This window comes from Antechinus flavipes, chromosome 2 (assembly GCF_016432865.1).
Source record: "Antechinus flavipes isolate AdamAnt ecotype Samford, QLD, Australia chromosome 2, AdamAnt_v2, whole genome shotgun sequence".
NCBI lineage: Eukaryota > Metazoa > Chordata > Mammalia > Dasyuromorphia > Dasyuridae > Antechinus > Antechinus flavipes.
Window position 1 is genome coordinate 432,546,988 of NC_067399.1, and position 17,197 is coordinate 432,564,184.

Genomic DNA, 17,197 nt, shown 5'->3' on the forward strand with positions numbered 1-17,197 from the left:
ACAATAAAACAATAAAAATGTTTTGAAAAAGTACAAAAGGAAATAAAACAAACTAATTTGGTTACTGCATTTTTAAAACTACACACACACACACAGACACACACACAGACACACACATGAGCACATATATATAATAAAATACATTTATTTAGTTGATAACCTAGAATTTTATAATTTATAAAAGGAAAGAAACAGAATAGATAATTCTTAAGGTCCCTTACCAATTTAAGCACTAAAATCCTAATGTGGTCTTTCCTATTTCTTTATTTTATAGGAAAACTTAGGACCAGAGGAGACAAATCCCTTGTCCAGGCACACATAGGCCACAGCAGAAATATATCGGAATTCTAAATCTTCATAGAGACTACAAAACATTTGTATGCCCAGAAAGAATTAATTTCTTGTGGGCTTGATCATTATTCTTCTAGTCATTACCCATGTAACTTTTGGGAAATAAACAGTAGGGAACAGTATACTTTGTGAAATAATATTTCAATAGAGGAAAAACCATTCACATTTTCCATAGAAGTCATGCAGAAAAGTATTTATTGTTGTAAATCAGAAAATAGTCAGGAACCATAGTCAAAATCAGGTGAGAGGTAACCAAAGGATTATGTGTGGGGTCCAAACAAGGAAGCTTCTAGATAGCAAACATACTGCTCTTGAACCTCAGCAATCTCCAAAATTTTTTAAGGTTATACGATTCCTGCTTTGCCTGCAAGAGACAAATGCTCAAGTAGATTACATTTTAAAATATACAATATCTCAACAAACACTGCAGTGAAGGTAAGAGCAAAGTGGTCATGACATATCATCTAAATTAAGATATATGGTCTTAATATGTAATAATAATAATAGTCAATATTTATGCAATGTTTACTACATTGCAGGCATTGTGTTAAGTGATTTACAATTATTTTCTCATTTGATTTTCACACCAACCCTGGGAAATATATGTCATCACTATAAGCTAAAGATGAGAAAATTTAGGCAAAGTTTAAGTGACTTGCCTAGGTTACTAGTAAATGTCTGAAAGCACATTTGAACCCAAATCTTTCTGACTCAGAATCTAGTTCTGTAGCCCCTGCTCCACCTAGCTTCCTTTAGTATGTGTGAATACATGGTATTTCATGTTATCAATTTGGTACAAAGAATATAGACTACCACAATGATCTCATTGCAAAAATGTCCATCACACTATGCTTTAGCAAACTGGATCAAATATAGGTCACTTTTAAAAATGTGCTTAGGTAGATTACTTTGGTAAGAAAATATCATATTGTTCCAAATGTGGGTTATATTATTCCTCAAGGTAAAACCTAGGCTTATTTAAAACCCAAGGGAAAGTGAAACTGATGGAATTTTTCAGTGAATTTTTATTCCACTGTCAAAGTTCTTTCATTCTTGGAGCATGGTATCCATTCCTCTCCCAACTTGACAAATGACTCAGAAATTTCTCCATCATTCCATAGAAACATCTTCATCCTAAAAATTCACTCCATGGCTGGATTTCAAAGATGAATGGACTCTCAACATTTGCTCCATTCAATTTGTTGGAAGCTCCATTTAAATTTGTTGAACCTCCATTTAAAGAGAGGACCCAAGCTGTCCACATTTTCGTTCTCCTCCAGATTGTACTGATTTCTTCAGACTTTCTGTTCAGGGCACCTTTTAAGTACCTCGTTTTTTTTAACCTTCCCCTCACTTTTAAGTTTCCTTGTATCTATCCTCACCCCCATAAGACTATGAATTCTTTGAAAGCAAAAGTTGTCTTTCTTGTATTTTGCATATAGTAGGACCTTTATAAATGCTTCACTGAGTGAACTAAGTCTTTATTCAAAGCAATAAGCTAGTTATGGAATAATGTATTCAGATTCTAGGAAAAGTTGAAATCACTTATCATTAAATCAGGCCATGAAAGTGTGAACTTTTAAAATGGAATAATAGGAAATCCTGCACTGAAAAAAAGGACCAAGATTCATCACCTCAATCTAGTGGATAAATGATAGAAGTCTTGAAAATAAGGGAAGATTCCTGGTCCTTCTAGTGACAAAGAATTATCTATGTTTGAATAAAAGACATTTAAGAAGGTAAAATCATGCAATATATATTGGTCAAAGAATTATTTTACAGATCTGAAATGTCTTAAAAACATCTTCCTTGCTTTTTATTAGTACAAATATAGATTACTTCCCTAAAATTAATGTAATTTAAAAGGCAAAAGCAAAAGTTGTCATCAATAGAGAGTAACATTTATTATGAAAGTTATTAGCTAAGGAGAACAGGGTATAGTTCTGAAATCATTCTTTCTATCTTCCTCAGCAGATTGTCCCCAATATCATAGTAATTTTAATTTTCTGTCTGTCCTTTTCTAATGGTTTCTTCCCTGATGGATACACAAGCTTGCAAGTTTTCTCACCTTTAATAAATATTCTTTATGCCTTATAATTGCTATTATGTTATAGCTTATATTTTTCCTCAATTTACCACTCAAAATAGTTGGGAAAACAAACTCTACTTATTGTTCACTTTCTCTCCTCTTATGCTTTCTTTCAAGAGAAACCTATTTCAAACTGACTTCTAGTCTCATTATTCAATTAACAATTCTCTCCAATGTTACAGATCAAATTTTAACTTTTCACTCTAATGCTTTTAATCATCTTCTTTTACTTTGATGTAATATTTGAGACAATTGACCAATTACTCCTTAAGCTTTTTTCTCTATAGTTTTCTTGACATAAGTCTTTATCTTTAATTCTCTTAATTTCTTTAAGAGCATTCCTACTCAAACTTATTTGTTTCATCATCATGTCATGATGACTGTAGGTGTACCCCAAAATTTTATGCTGGCCCTGTTTTTCTTTTCTGGGTACATTTTTTTTTCATTTGGTGACCTCGTCATTTCCTATGGTGTCTATGTAGGAGATTATGAGAAAGTCAGCCCAGAAGGAAGGTGTGCTTTTTGACAGGATTCCAATCTGTGTTCTATTATTTTATTTGGATGAAATAAAGCTTTCTATTTACTGAAGAAACTTATTCCCAATATACATACACAAACAGGCAATGAATACGAAGCCTTATTATGAGAATCTGTGAGGGAAAAGGCAAGGGATACTCTTTGATCTAAAGAAACGTTTTCTGACATTAGAAGATAATGAACTAGCTGGGGGCCTAAGACCTGGGGGAAAGAAGTCTTATTCCCAACCAGTTATATTTTCAGTACTTACACAACAGCATTGCAGAAGTTACATTTATTGGGATAAACCATTCCATCCGAAGCACAGTGGGGCATATATTCAAGGGTGCACATGGGCTGTACTTCTTTTGGACACTGAATCTGATCCCACATAAACCCCCCCCCCAAAAAAAGAAAGATTTAACATTTCACATGATGGAAGCACAGTACTTAGAATGAGAGGTAATATAAAGGAAATTCAACCCAACTTCCCACCCAATAAAGGTATTTTCTTTCCAGAAAGATCCCAGATGTGATCATTCACTGTCTTATTAGGTAGCCATAAGTCTTTAATCATTCTTCAAGGACTCCAATTATATTATTAGACAGTTATAAGGATTTCTTAGAGAGATGGAGCCAAGATGGCAATATAAAGGTAGGAACTCAACTGAGTCCTCCCAAACTCCCCTCCAAATCACTCTAAAATAATTTCTCAAAAGGAATTATGAAGCAGCAAAACTAACAAAAGGTTGGGGTCAAACAATTTCCTATCTCAAGATAACTTAGAAGCTTAGCAGGAAAGGTCTGTCTCATTGGAGTGAGAATGAAGCTGACTGTAGCAAGGGTTGTGTTCTGGCAGCAAGCAGCAGGTGCTGAGAGTGGCTTGTAGAGCTCTTAGCACAAAGATGTTTGAGAGGATCAGACACTTAATCAAAAGGAGATTGAGGAAACCCCTTTGCTGAATGCAAAATCTGTTGCTTTGCTTATTTATAGTCTACACAGGTAAGTAAGGAGCCCTGGTCACATTTCCAGGGCAGAAAACAGTACTTGTGGTCACTCACAGATTAGAACACAGGCCAGGAGAGCAGTGACCACTCCTCTCTGAAAGTTATTCTACCTTGGAACAAATGAAAACCTACAAACAGATATAGCTCTAAAAAGAAAAGCATGAAAAACCTGAAACAGGACAGTGCCTCTGAAGCTGATGTGTTAACTTGAATTTAAAAGAAAATAGCTAAAAACATGAGAAATGGGGTCCTTAGGTAAGTTGCAGTTCAGGGTACCACACAAGAAGTTCTGGGTTAGCTGAGTAGAGATCTTGGAAGAGGGTTTATGTAGGGTACTAAGGAAAAAGGAATGGTTAAGCTGCAGGTGGGAAGGGTTAGAAGAATCTCACAATTTGACAAGGTAAGTTGTTTTACATAAAGCTAAAGTCTATAGAAAAAAAACTTGGAAATCTTTGAAGGGAAGAGTTTGGAAGATTTACAAAATAATCAGAGGCTGAGAGTGACATACAGACGTAGAAAATGGGAACAAGTTCAGCTTCAGTCTGCTGAATTTAACAGAACTAAACTTTAACATGATGTGAAAAGTCAAGAAATAGGAAATAGGCTGGGGAAAAAATGAATAACTGACAAAATCCAAAACCTGACTATGGAAAGTTACTACTAAAGTAACAGAAAATTATGGCACAAACTCAGAAGAAGACAATAAAATCAGAACAGCTTACATGCAAAGCCACATGGGGTGGGGGGGAGGGAAAGTAAACTGGAAGGGATAGTGAAAAAAAAAATCAAGAAAGAAAATGTTTTCTTAAAAATTAGAATTAGGAAAGTGAAATGATTCCATAGCATTTAAAGCAATACTAAAATAAAATCAGAAGAATGAAAAATATAAAAAATGTGGAGGAAAAAAAACTATCATTGGAAAAATAACTGACCTATAAATTGAACAAAGAAATAAAATTTAAGAATTATTTGATTACATGAAAGACATGATCAAAAAAAAAAGCCTAGACTTCATCTTTCAAGAAATTATCAAGGAAAATTTCCCTGATATGTTATAATCAGAGGGCGAAATAAAAAGCTGAAAGAATCCAGTAATCTTCTGAAAGAAATCCAAAAATAAAAACTCCCAGGAATATTATAATCAAATTCCAGAGCTCTCAAGTCAAGGGAAAAATATTGCATGCAGTCAGAAATAAATAATTGAAATATCATGCATTCGAATTCAGGATAAACTTCCATATTAAAGGATCAAAGCTATAATTAGTCATATTAAAAATGTTCTAAAATATTATTTATTAGAGAAATACCAATTAAACCAATTTTGATTTACAACTTACTCCCCTCAGATTGGCTAATATGACAAAAAAGGCAAACTATCAATATTGAAGGATAGATGGAAAATTTAGGACACTAATACATTCTTAGTGAAGAGTAGTTTAGAACTATGTCCATAGGGTTATCAAAATATGTCTACTCTTTGAACCAGCGATATCATCATTAACTAAGTCCGCATCCCAAGGACAAAAAAAAAAAAAAAAAGGAAAATGGAAAAGGGCCTATATGTACACAAATATTTGTAGTACTCTTTTAGTGGTAACTAAGAATTAGAAATTGCTATCTTTTAAGTTCTGACCATGTTAACCCAAAGTGTTATAATGTTCCACAAGATAGTATTGTTAATTAAGATAAATGTTTAAAATAAAAACAAATAGAGAGACTTTTCTATTTTTGACTTTCCAATCTGTCTGCATCTATCTTTTCCTGCCTGACTTCTAGAGGAATGCATTATAAGTAATTTACAGGTTAAACAGATTTTACTTTATTTTTGTATAATACAATTTTACCTATGTTTTGCTTTGCAAAAAAAAAATCAATACTTACACAATATCCATCATGCAGCTTTCTGATATTCTGTTTTTTCTCCCTATAAGATAAGATGTTCAGGATTAATTATCATAATGGAAGAGAAAACATGAATTGAGTCCCTTTCTCTATTGTCTCACATGGCTGGAATTAAAAATATCAATTTTACCAGGTCATCACAAACCAGTTAAATATTAAAGAGGATGTAGAGAATATAAAGAAAACCTCAGAAATCAATATAATCCATTTTTTGCTGGAAGGTTCATTGCCAATGACTACATAATGAGTTCGTGGCAAGATCTGGATTTAAAACTTTTTTTTCCTGGTTGTCAGAACAGTATTCTTTCCACTCACTACACTCTGATGCTTCTAGTTATAAGGAGGCAGATTTTAGAGCAAAATCAGGAAAAATTTATTAACATTTGAAGTTGCCTAACTGTGGAATGAGCTATCTCTAATTCCTATAGTGAGTTTCTTGTTACTGGAAATATTACTGGATAACCACTTGTCATTCCTGCTATAGTGTGATTTGTTGAATTATAAAGGGATTAAATCAAGTGACCATTTGAGCCTCTATCAGCTCTGACATTTTGATGAGTTCAGTTTTTTTGACTAAACAAAGTGGGAGAGGAGAACACTAAATTAAATACTCACAAATTAGAAGAACAGAGCATGCATTCATTGCCGTAATTATTTCCATCAGTACCACATAATGGCTTAAAGATCCTTGGACATGCTAAACCAGAGCCCTTTGCCACAAAATATTGACTGCAGTTAATCTGTTGGAAAAAAAAGATAAATTTATTCCCTGTTTCAATATTAATCCTCCCTCTTTAGCTACTATAATTACTCTGAGGTGAAATGTCCATCTTCCCCTATTACTTTGTCTTCTGACTTTGGGGACCAATTATTCCCCTTGCTTATCCAGTTTTTTCCCATCTAAAATGAACGATAGAAGCTATAGTTATAAACTACCATAGAGAACAAAAAAAAAATCAGTCATAACTAGCATCTACTATAAATTTGAAGTGAATGTTAAGAGTGGGGAGCACCAAAGTTATCATCCATTCTGTGGGTAATTAGGCTAGCGAAAGAAGAATTAGGGGCTGAGAAAAATGAGAAACCAAGAAACTGGAATAGAGAAAAACCTGTGAATTAGATACAGTAATTTTTGAAGAGAGAAAGGTACCTAAAAACTACTGGGAATGGAATAAACTTTCAGTGATGAGAAGTGGTTGCTGGGTGATGTGACCTAGGGAGGTTCTGAACATGGCAGTAGAGAGAGTTTTACTGATTCCTCCTTCTGTTCCTATAATTCAGGAGATATCAGAGAAGAATGAGCCAACTTTATAAGCAATGCCAAGCAATACAGCTCCTTCAGGAGAACACAGGTTTTCAGGGAACAGAAAAATGTGGAAAGAAAAGAAAGTAAGAGATTCAGAATGCCAGTGTTCAATAAGCATGGGTGAAAGAAAGGCAGAGAATCAGGACTGGAAACTACTAAGACTGAGTTTAATGTGAAGAAGAAGAGTTAAAGATTTATGGCATCATCCAACTTTATTACCAAAATCTTGCTTATCATAGACTATTTTTAATTTTTTGTGAGTTCTTTACCATGTTAATTTCCAGGTTATGAGACTTCCCCAACAACTTCCCAACAGCAATCCAGTCTATGGGAAACAGGGAACTAAAGGAGGCTGTTGTTACCATTGATTTTAGCAGGTAATAGGTAGGTCATTCTCCTGTCCATTTACTAAAAAGGAAAGGGGAGAGGAAGTATGTCACATCCCATTAGATGTTCTGGCTGCCCATGCTCTTTTTGGCTCTACAGGATATAAATTATTAGAAATAGGAAGGAAACTATGTACATCCATTATTAATAAAGAAACTAAGGCCCAGAGATGAAAAGGAAGTTAGCCAAAGTCTTACAGTAAATTAGTGGTAAAGTCATGACTAGAACTCTTTTCACATGATATCAGAGAAAAAGCTCTTTCAAGTACTTAATGCTATCTCCAAAGTTGATACTCATCAAAAAACATCCGGATTTCTATTTATGTACTAGGCAGAAGACGAACAACAATAACAGCCAATGGACTCACCTCTGTCCCTTTTACTTGACTTACTTTTGCTTGATTATCTGAAAGAGAGAAAAAGATTTTTAACAAATGAGCTGCCCTACTATGAAATAATATTTCCTTTCTTTTTCTGACCTCTATTGGTTAAGGCTAAAGTCAGCAAGCATGTTGTAGATCTTTTTTTGCAGTAATCAAAATGGTGCTCATAGCAGAATATAGTGGATTTCAGTGTTACTTTAGCATTCCCTCTGGACAAGTTCAGAAGGTACTGTACCTAAAGGACTATCGGACTTTTCCATCTGACCTACAGATGAAATGTTTAGCATGTTATTTCACAGTAAAAAGGATCACATTAGAAAATAAGCAACATACTGTTTGACATTCAAAGTTCTTCATAGCCTAACACCCGCCTATCTTTCCAGTATTTTTCTAACTTATCCACCTATCACCTACTCTTTGACCTTAATTTCCTAACTGTTCCATTTGGACATTTTTCCTGGTTGCCCTCCATGTCCATCCATGAGGATGTTCTGCCTCATCCTGACTGCCTTTTTTATGTTCCAATTAAAATCCTTTCTTTTTACTGAAACTTTCCCTGTCTCCTATTCAATTTAGTCTTTTCTCCCTTTCAATTATGTTCTGTTGTTCTGTACATAGTTTTATTTCTATATATTTGTCTCCATGCCTCTTCTACCCCTCATTAGAATGTAAGCTCCTTGAGGAAAGGTGCTATCTTTTGCCATTTTTGTATCCCCAACATTTAGCATCATGCTTGGCAAATAGTAGTCACTTTAAAAATGTGTACTGATTGACTGCTGATTTTATGGGACAATAATATGATATTATATATGTTGTTGGTGGAGTTGTGATCTGATCCAAACATTCTGGAGAGCAATGATGGAACTATGCGCAAAGGTCTATCAAACTGTGCATACACCCTGATCCAACAGTGTCTCTGGACGGTGAGTGGGTCTCTATCAAAAAGAGATTATAAAAATGGAAAAAGGGACCCACATTTGCAAAAATGTTTGTAGCAGCCCTTTTTGTAGTAGCAAGAAACTGGAAACTGAGTGAATGCCCATCAGCTGAGGAATAGCTTAATAAGTTGTGGTATATGAATGTAATGAGATATTATTATATAAGATTTGGGGAGACTTACATGAACTAATGCTAAGTGATATGAGTAGAACCAAAACAACACTGTACACAACAACAAGAAGATTATATGATGATCAACTGTGATAGAGTTGGCTCTTTTCAACAATGAGATAATTCAGGCCAATTTCAATAGATTTGGTTTGGAGAGAGCCATTTGTACATCCAGAGAGAGGACTATGAAGAATGAATATGGACCATAATATAGTATCTTTTTGCTGAGCAAAACTTGCCCAGGGACACACAGCTAGGAAGTGAAAAGTGTCTGAGGCCAGATTTGAACTCAGATCCTCCTGACTTCAAGACAGGTACTCTATCCACTGTACCACCTAGCTGCCCCTAATAATATAGTATTTTCCCCTTTATTGGTGTTATTGCTGTTATTGCTGTTGCTTGTTTTTTTTCTCTCATTTTTCTGTTTTTGAACTGATTTTTCTTGTGCAGTATGATAAATGTGGAAATATGTTTAGAAAAATTGTACATGTTTAACCTATATTGGATTGCTTGCTGTTTAGGGGAGAGGGGAAAGTGGAGAAAGGGAGAAAACTATGGAACATAAGCTTTTGCAAGGATGAATGTTGAAAACCATCTTTGCATGTATTTTGAAAAATAAAAAGCTATTATAAAAACAATATATATATATATACACATATATAATAGCCTAAAAAGTTAATATACTTTTAAAATGCTTTGAGAAATAGTATCCTATCCAACAAATAATTTTAAAGTGACCATTATATCAGATACTGTGCTAATCACTAGGAATTCAAAGAAAAAAAAAAGAAGAAAGAAAAACAGTCTCTATTTTCTCACAATCTAATGGAAGAGACAACATGCAAATAGCTATATCGAGTATATACAAGAGTTAATTTCAGAGGAAAGGCACTAAAAAAAAAAAGAACTGGGAAATGGTATTTGCAGAACTTTATGTGAGAGACTTCAGAGAAGTTGGAGAATAGAGGAACCAGAAGTAAAGAAAGGGAGAGTTCCATGTCTGAGAAGTATCCAGTGAAAATGCCTGGAATAGAGTGACTGATAGTTCTGTTTTAGGAATATCAAGGAGGACGATGTCACTGGATCTCAGAATATATGAAAGGAAATAAGCAATAAGAAAATTGTAGGGAAGAAAGACTAAGACAATAGAGGACTTTAAAATCCAAATAAAGGATATAATATTTGATCCTGCAAATAATAAGAAACCACTTGAATGTATTGAGAAGGAAAGTGATTTAGTCAGTCCTATATTTTATAAAAATAACTTTGATAGCTGAATGAAGAATTGTTTGGAGTGGGGAGGGATTTGAAACAAGTAGAAGTTCTTTCCAGGAATGAGGTATTGTTTAGGAATGAGATGATGAGAACATGAAACATAGTGATGGCAGAGGAAGAGGAGAGAAGAAAGATGGGACCAAAGATGTCAGAAAATAGCAGAAAGCCTTCTTTAGATACCATATTTCAGGAAGGTCATACATAATCTTGAGTATGTTGTGAAATAAACAGCCAATATCTTATCATGACATATGAATCTTGGTTGAAACATCTGGGAATGGTTAAGAAAACTCAAGTGAAATCTAAGTTTTTCTTATGTATTAGTAGTGGTGTCATATGTATTATATTTTTGCCTGACCCCATTGTGCAAAAATACATAAAGGAATAAGAGGAATTTGCTTAACAATAAATTTATGTTCAATGCAAGGAGAAACAGGGTAATCAGATGGCACCATGGATAGAGTAGCCTGATATCAGGAAGTCCTGAGTTCAAATCTGACCTCAGACACTCACTATTCATGTGACCCATGAGTTATTAGCAAGTCATTAAACCCTATTTGCCTCCATTTTTTGAGCTGTAAAATGAGCTAGAAAAGGGAAAAGCAAGAAAACCCTAAATGAGGTCTTGAAGAGTTAGACATGACCGAAAGCAACTAAACAAGCTCAACAAAGCAGAAAGAAACATTCCTAAAAATTAGATCAATCAAAAACTGAAATGTGTTTGTAATAAAGTAGGACAGCAGATTTCTTAGCAAAGGATAGATTGCCACTTCATAATTATGTTTTACATAAAATTCTTGTTAAAGTAACATACTTTTGAAGTACAAAGTAGTTTCTAAGTTCCTACCCCACTCTAAGATTCTCTGAATTTGTGTCTCTGATTATATTTAGCTCTGCAAGTCTTTTGCTTCAGATTTTAACTTTGTGTCATTTCATTAAATCATTAATAATACATCTGTGCTGCCAAATACTCACAATTAGATCTTAACTCACCATTAGAGAAAGCCCACGTAGATGTGGCCAGGGCCAAAAAAGCCAGAACTGCTGACTTCATCATGGAGAAAGAAGCTGGAGCGAGAGGTGAAGCTGACAGTCTTTGAAGGCAAAGGCTCAGGTAGGAAAGCTAAATAGAGCCAGTCCAGCATCTCCCCTCCCACAAAAGGAAATGCCCTTGGGGAGTGACATTTCCCTAAGGTCCAAGAAAAACTTCTTCCTTAAGATGATTTAAAGACATAGAACTTAAATATTTGTCAGCTATTTAAATTCTGTGTGCACTTATCCCAAATTAGCATTATCTCAAAGAACTCAGAAAATCTAGCATTAATCATAATCTACTGGGCAATTGCAAAGTTCAAAATCTAACAAGCATTTTACCATACTTAAAATGTTATCATCGCCTGATTTGTAATGCCTTCACTCTTTCATTTGCACCCTGCCAAGAGTAAATGAAATGAGGGCATGACAAAATGGTGACACAGAAGTGTAGAAAAAGGAGAAATAGCTGCTCTGCTTATAATGGGTTACTTGGCTAGGCCTTTAAATCCAAACCACTTAGTCCTTCATTGAACAGTCAATAATAGCCCTCACCTCAAGCCTCACAGTTAGGTTTTAATGGTTTAGAATAGTTGTAAAATAGCAATTGGTTTATGTTCTGATCATAAACTTTGAGGCTCTTCCTCACCTGTGCTAATATTTATGTGATGGCAAATTAGATCATCTTTTGTTTTAATTCTTACCTAGCCTTTAGTCAAAACTGAAGTTTGGATAAGATCTACATTTAGAAAAACAAAGATCATCCACTATATCCTGCCATTGGATTTTGTGTTATGCTTCTCATTGGATTTTGACAGGTCTGGAGGAGTGAAGTTAAGGACTTCTATACCTCTGTTGAGTTTGTTATTTCCTATTTGAGTTAATTCTGATGAGAGTAAGATTCATTCACTCATCCTCTTTTCCCCCTCTTCCCCTCCATTGTCAAAAGCTTTTTCTTGTTTCATTTTGATTCTTCTTGTCATGATAACTTTCAATAATCAGAATTTTTTTTGTTTGTTTTCCATTCATTTTCTCTGTAGTTGTAAAATCCAATGTGCTGGCCCAGGCTGGGGCTTCGCTGACCCAGGCTGCATGGGGACTGCACACCAGACTCCCACCCCATTGCCACAGATCTTCTCCACTGACCTTCCAAGTCCCCTCTGGTGTCCCTGGGTTGAGAGCTCCAGAAGGCTCTAGCACTGCTGCTGATTCAAAGATCCTGCCTTGCTGATCCTGGGGCCCTGGCAGAAGCTGGGGCTGGGGCTAGGTCTATGCTGGGACTGTGTACTGGCCTCCCATTCTGGTTCCACAGACTTTTTCTGCTGACCTTCCAGGTCCTCTCTGGTGCCTCTGGGCTAAGAGATTCGGAAGCCCCAAGTACTGTCCCTGGTTCAGAGGTTGAGCTGAGCCAGGCTGAGCCTGGCTAGGTTTGGGCCTGGGTCTAAGCCTGGCAGGGCTGGGGCTGCCAGTGCACCCTGCACCAGGACTGCACACTGAATTCCCACCCTGGAGTCAAAAACCTTTTCTGTTAAACTTCTAAGTTGTCCTCAGCTCGAAAATGTTCTACTCCATCTTTTTGTGTGTTCTGATGCTCTAAAATTTGTTTCAGTCATTATTTAAAGGAATTTGGAGCAGTTTGGAGGAGAGGTTGGGCAAGTTCCTGCCTTTATTCCACCATCTTGGCTCCACCTCTGAAACACAAGTTTAAATGAGACTTGCTATTTTTCTATATATGGGCTCTCAGTCTATTTTTTTTTTGGAGGAGGATGGAAAAGAATAGGGGATAGGATGTTAATAAAGTGTATGAAAGTCATGGTTCATGGTTTGAAAGAATTCAAAGAGATTTTCTTAAAGTCACAAAAGATTTTTTTCATGCCATAAGTTGATGGGCCAATCTTTAAAGAGAGTTTAGAAATTAGAAAGAGTTTGGGAAAAGACTTACATTCTGAAAAATTGGGGGTTATCTAAGAGGTTAACAATCCACAAGGCTGTAAAGTGTAAAAGAGAGAAAAGGAAAAAGAAAGATGTCTTTTCATTCAGGTAAGGAGAGAGGATGTGTTTTTACAAGGACAATCAAACAAGATGGGGTTTTTGCAGAGAAAAAATAAGGAGCAACAGATAACAGTTACACATGCCTTAACTAGATATACAGTTTTGAGTAGAGTCTCAGCTCTAAACTATCATTAGATACAATATCAAATAATAATGTGGTATAAGTAGTGATAAGTCCTTTAGAGGACCATAAAACAAAGTGCCATGTCAAACCTAAGAGGAAAAGGAAAATGAATATGAATATAAAACCATGGGAGAATTATTCTTCTATGTTTGTGTTTGACAAACAACAGAGAAATGAGGATATTTGCTTTCTTATCTCATTGTTTGTCCTTACTTTATCAAATAATCATGAATTATTTTATTAGCTAAATGTGGTCAGCTAAGCTTCTTTCACATGACAAAATCTCAACTTTCACTGTATTTTTCCTGGCATCAGAAGGTCTGGATTTGAAGCCCAGATCTATTATATACTGGGTGGCTTTAAGCAGATCATAATTTCTGAATCTCAGATTCCTCTTCTATAAATCATAAAGATAGATTAATTCTATCTTAGGTGATTTCTAAGATCCCTTCCAATAGGGAATCATATGATCCTATGAAAATTTGCCTTTTTATCAGGTTTGACTCTCTTAGCTTTGAACTTTGAGTTGCTTAGCTTTGAAGAAAATACTTCAGGTATTAGGCACAGATTCCTAAAGAAACTTTAATCTTAACCCTATGGGGCAGCTTTCATTTTCTTGCTAAGTGTTAGATGGAATCATAAAATTTTGTACCTTTGGAGAAATTCTAAAAATCATCTACTCTAGGAAGTCTTGAATCCTTCTGAAAATAATGGTTTTAAGTGAGTAAAATGCAATTCACAAGATTACAAAGGGAAAGAATTACATTTCAAGTTACCAAAATGTTCTTTTTTTATTTTTAAAAATGTTTATTTAATAGTTTATTTTCTCCAATTACATGTAAAACAAATTTTTCACATTTGTTTATTTAAATGTTGATTTTCAAATATTCTACCTCCATACTTCTCTTCCCCAGACTTGAGATAGTAAGCAATTTGATATAGATTATATGTGTACACTCATGCAAAATATACCTTCATATTTCCATGTTTTTTTCACAAAAAAAGAATTTAAAAACAAGAAAAATAAAGAAAGATAAAAAGAAAAAGTATGATTCAATCTATATTCAAACTTTATCAGTTCTTTTCCTGGAAATGGATAGAATTTTTTTAGGATAAGTTTTTCATAATTGTCTTTGATTATTGTATTTCTGAGAATAGCTAAATCATTCACAGTTGATCCTCATACAATAGTGTTGTTACTCTGTAAAATGTTCTCCCATTTCTGTTTACTTCACTTTACCTCATTTCATAGAAGTCTTTCCATATTTTTTCTTAAATCAGTTTATTCCTCATTTCTTATAGCACAATAGTATTCCATCACAATACACTACAAATTTTTCAGTCATTCCCCAATTGACATTACCCAAATTCTCTTAATTTCCAATTTTTTGATACTGGTAAAAGAGATACTCCAAAATTTGTGTGCACATTGATCATTTTCCTTTTTGTTTTTGTTTTTGTTTATTCTCTTTGGGATATAGACCTAGTAGTGATTTTACCAGGTCAAAAGATATGCATGGTTTTGTAGTCCTTTGGACAGAGTTTTAAATTGCTGTCTGGAATTATTGAAGAAGTTCACAACTTCACCAATAATGTATTAGCATATCAAGTTCCTCATATCCCGTACAATATTTGTCATTTTCCTTTTCTGTCATATTAGTCAATCTGATAGATCTGGGGTGGTACCTCAGAATTCTTTTAATTTGCACTTCTCTAATCAATAGTGATTTAGAGCATTTTTACATATGATTATGTATAGCTTTAATTACTTTATATGAAAACTGACTGTTCATATCTTTTAACCATTACCAGTTGGGCAATGACTCTTTTTATAAATTTGACTCTGTTTTCTATATGAAAAATGTTTTTTTATCAGAGAAACTTTCTGTGAAGATTTTTTCACAGTTATAACTCTGTATTTCCCTCCATTTTACTTTCTCTACCCTCATTATTCTACACTCTCTTCTTTCACCCTTTTCCTTCCTCAAAAGTAGTTTGCTTCTGATTACTACTACCTGCCAGAATCTGACCTCCCTTCTTTCAAATCTATCCCATCTCCTTCTTTTATGCCCTTTTCTTTCTAAATTCCTGTGGGGTAAGATACATTTATTTACCTGACTGAATGTTAGTCCCTCCCTGAGCCAATTCCAATGAGAGTAAGGTTCAAGCACTTCTATACACATCTTCTTCATCTTCCCTTCCAGTATGAAAGGTCATTTTGATCTTCCTCATGTGAAATAATTTATCTTATTCTACCTCTCTCTTCCCCATTCTCCCAGTGCGTTCCTCTTCCTCACCCCTTATTTTAATTTTTCGGATTTTACTTCTCAGATTTAACTTATTCCCATGCCTTCTATATATGTATATTCCTTCCAACTATCCTAATAATGGTAATGTTCTTAGGAATTACAAATATCATCTTCCCATGAAGGAATGTACACAGTTTAATTCCTTTGAATCCCTTATTACTTCTCTTTCCTGTTTACCTTATTAAGTTTCCCTTAAGTATTTTATTTCAAAGTCAGATTTTCTTTATGAAAATACTCAACTGCATTAAGTGTACTTTTCTCCTGAACTATTATTCTAAATACTTTTGTTGGGTAAGTGATTCTTGGTTGTAAACACAGCTCTTTTGCTCTCTTTAATATTTTATCCTATGTTCTCTAATCAGTTAAAGAAGTTTTTAAATTTTCTGTCATTCTGACTGTGACTCCATGATTTCTGAATTGTTTCTTTCTAGCTGCTTACAATATTTTCTCCTTGATCTGGCAATTCTGAAATTTGGTTATACTATTCATTGGAGCTTTTATTTTTGGATCTCTTTCAGGAGGTGATTGGTGAATTCTCTCAATTTCTATTTTACCAGCTACTTCTGGAATATCACCAAAGTTTTTCATGATAATGTATTAAAAGAGGATGTCTCTGCTCTTTTAAAAAAATTTTTTCAATGGTAATTTTATTTTTCCCAATACATAGATAGTTTTCAACATTAATTTTTATAAGATTTTGTGCTCAATTTTTTTTCTCTTTCCTTCTCTTATTTCCCCCCTCCCCAAGACATCAAGCAATATGACATAGGCTAAACATGTGCAATTCTTCCATGTTTCCATATTGGTCATCAGCATTCTTTCTTTTTTTTAATTTTCAATAGTATTTCATTTTTGAAATTTTTTTTAAATTTTGTATCAATCTTTATGTATTTTTTTATTCTTTAAATAACTTTTTATTGACAGAACCCATGCCAGGGTAATTTTTTACAGCATTATCCCTTGCACTTACTTCTATTCCAATTTTTCCCTCCACCCCCTTCCCCAGATGGCAAGCTTTACATGTTGTATAGGTTACAGTATATCCTAGATACAATATATGTGTGCAGAACTGACCAGTTTTCTTGTTCTCCTTGGATTCAGAAGAGAATTGGATTCAGGAGGTATAAATAACCAGGGAAGAAAAACAAAAATGCAAGCAGTTTACATTCATTTCCCAGTGTTCTTTCTTTGGGTGTAGCTGCTTCTGTCCATCCTTGATCAACTGAAACTGAATTAGCTCTCTTTATCAAAGAGATCTACTTCCATCAGAATACATCCTCAAACAACATATAATGATCTCCTGGTTCTGCTCATTTCATTTAGCATCAGTTCATGTAAGTCTCGCCAGTCCTCTC

General features: G+C 34.4%; 1 protein-coding gene across 1 annotated transcript; it reads right to left on the bottom strand.

The window, feature by feature from the left end:
* Positions 1–516: 516 nt before the first annotated feature.
* On the bottom strand, positions 517–11,431 carry LOC127546899 (double-headed protease inhibitor, submandibular gland-like). Its single transcript, XM_051973803.1, has 6 exons — positions 11,319–11,431; positions 7,926–7,963; positions 6,481–6,605; positions 5,845–5,887; positions 3,228–3,337; positions 517–715 (listed from the first exon to the last, which is right to left on the bottom strand). Exons 1-6 carry the CDS (start codon positions 11,380–11,382, stop codon positions 670–672), a joined length of 426 nt encoding a protein of 141 aa, XP_051829763.1. The 5' UTR covers positions 11,383–11,431; the 3' UTR covers positions 517–669.
* Positions 11,432–17,197: the final 5,766 nt, after the last annotated feature.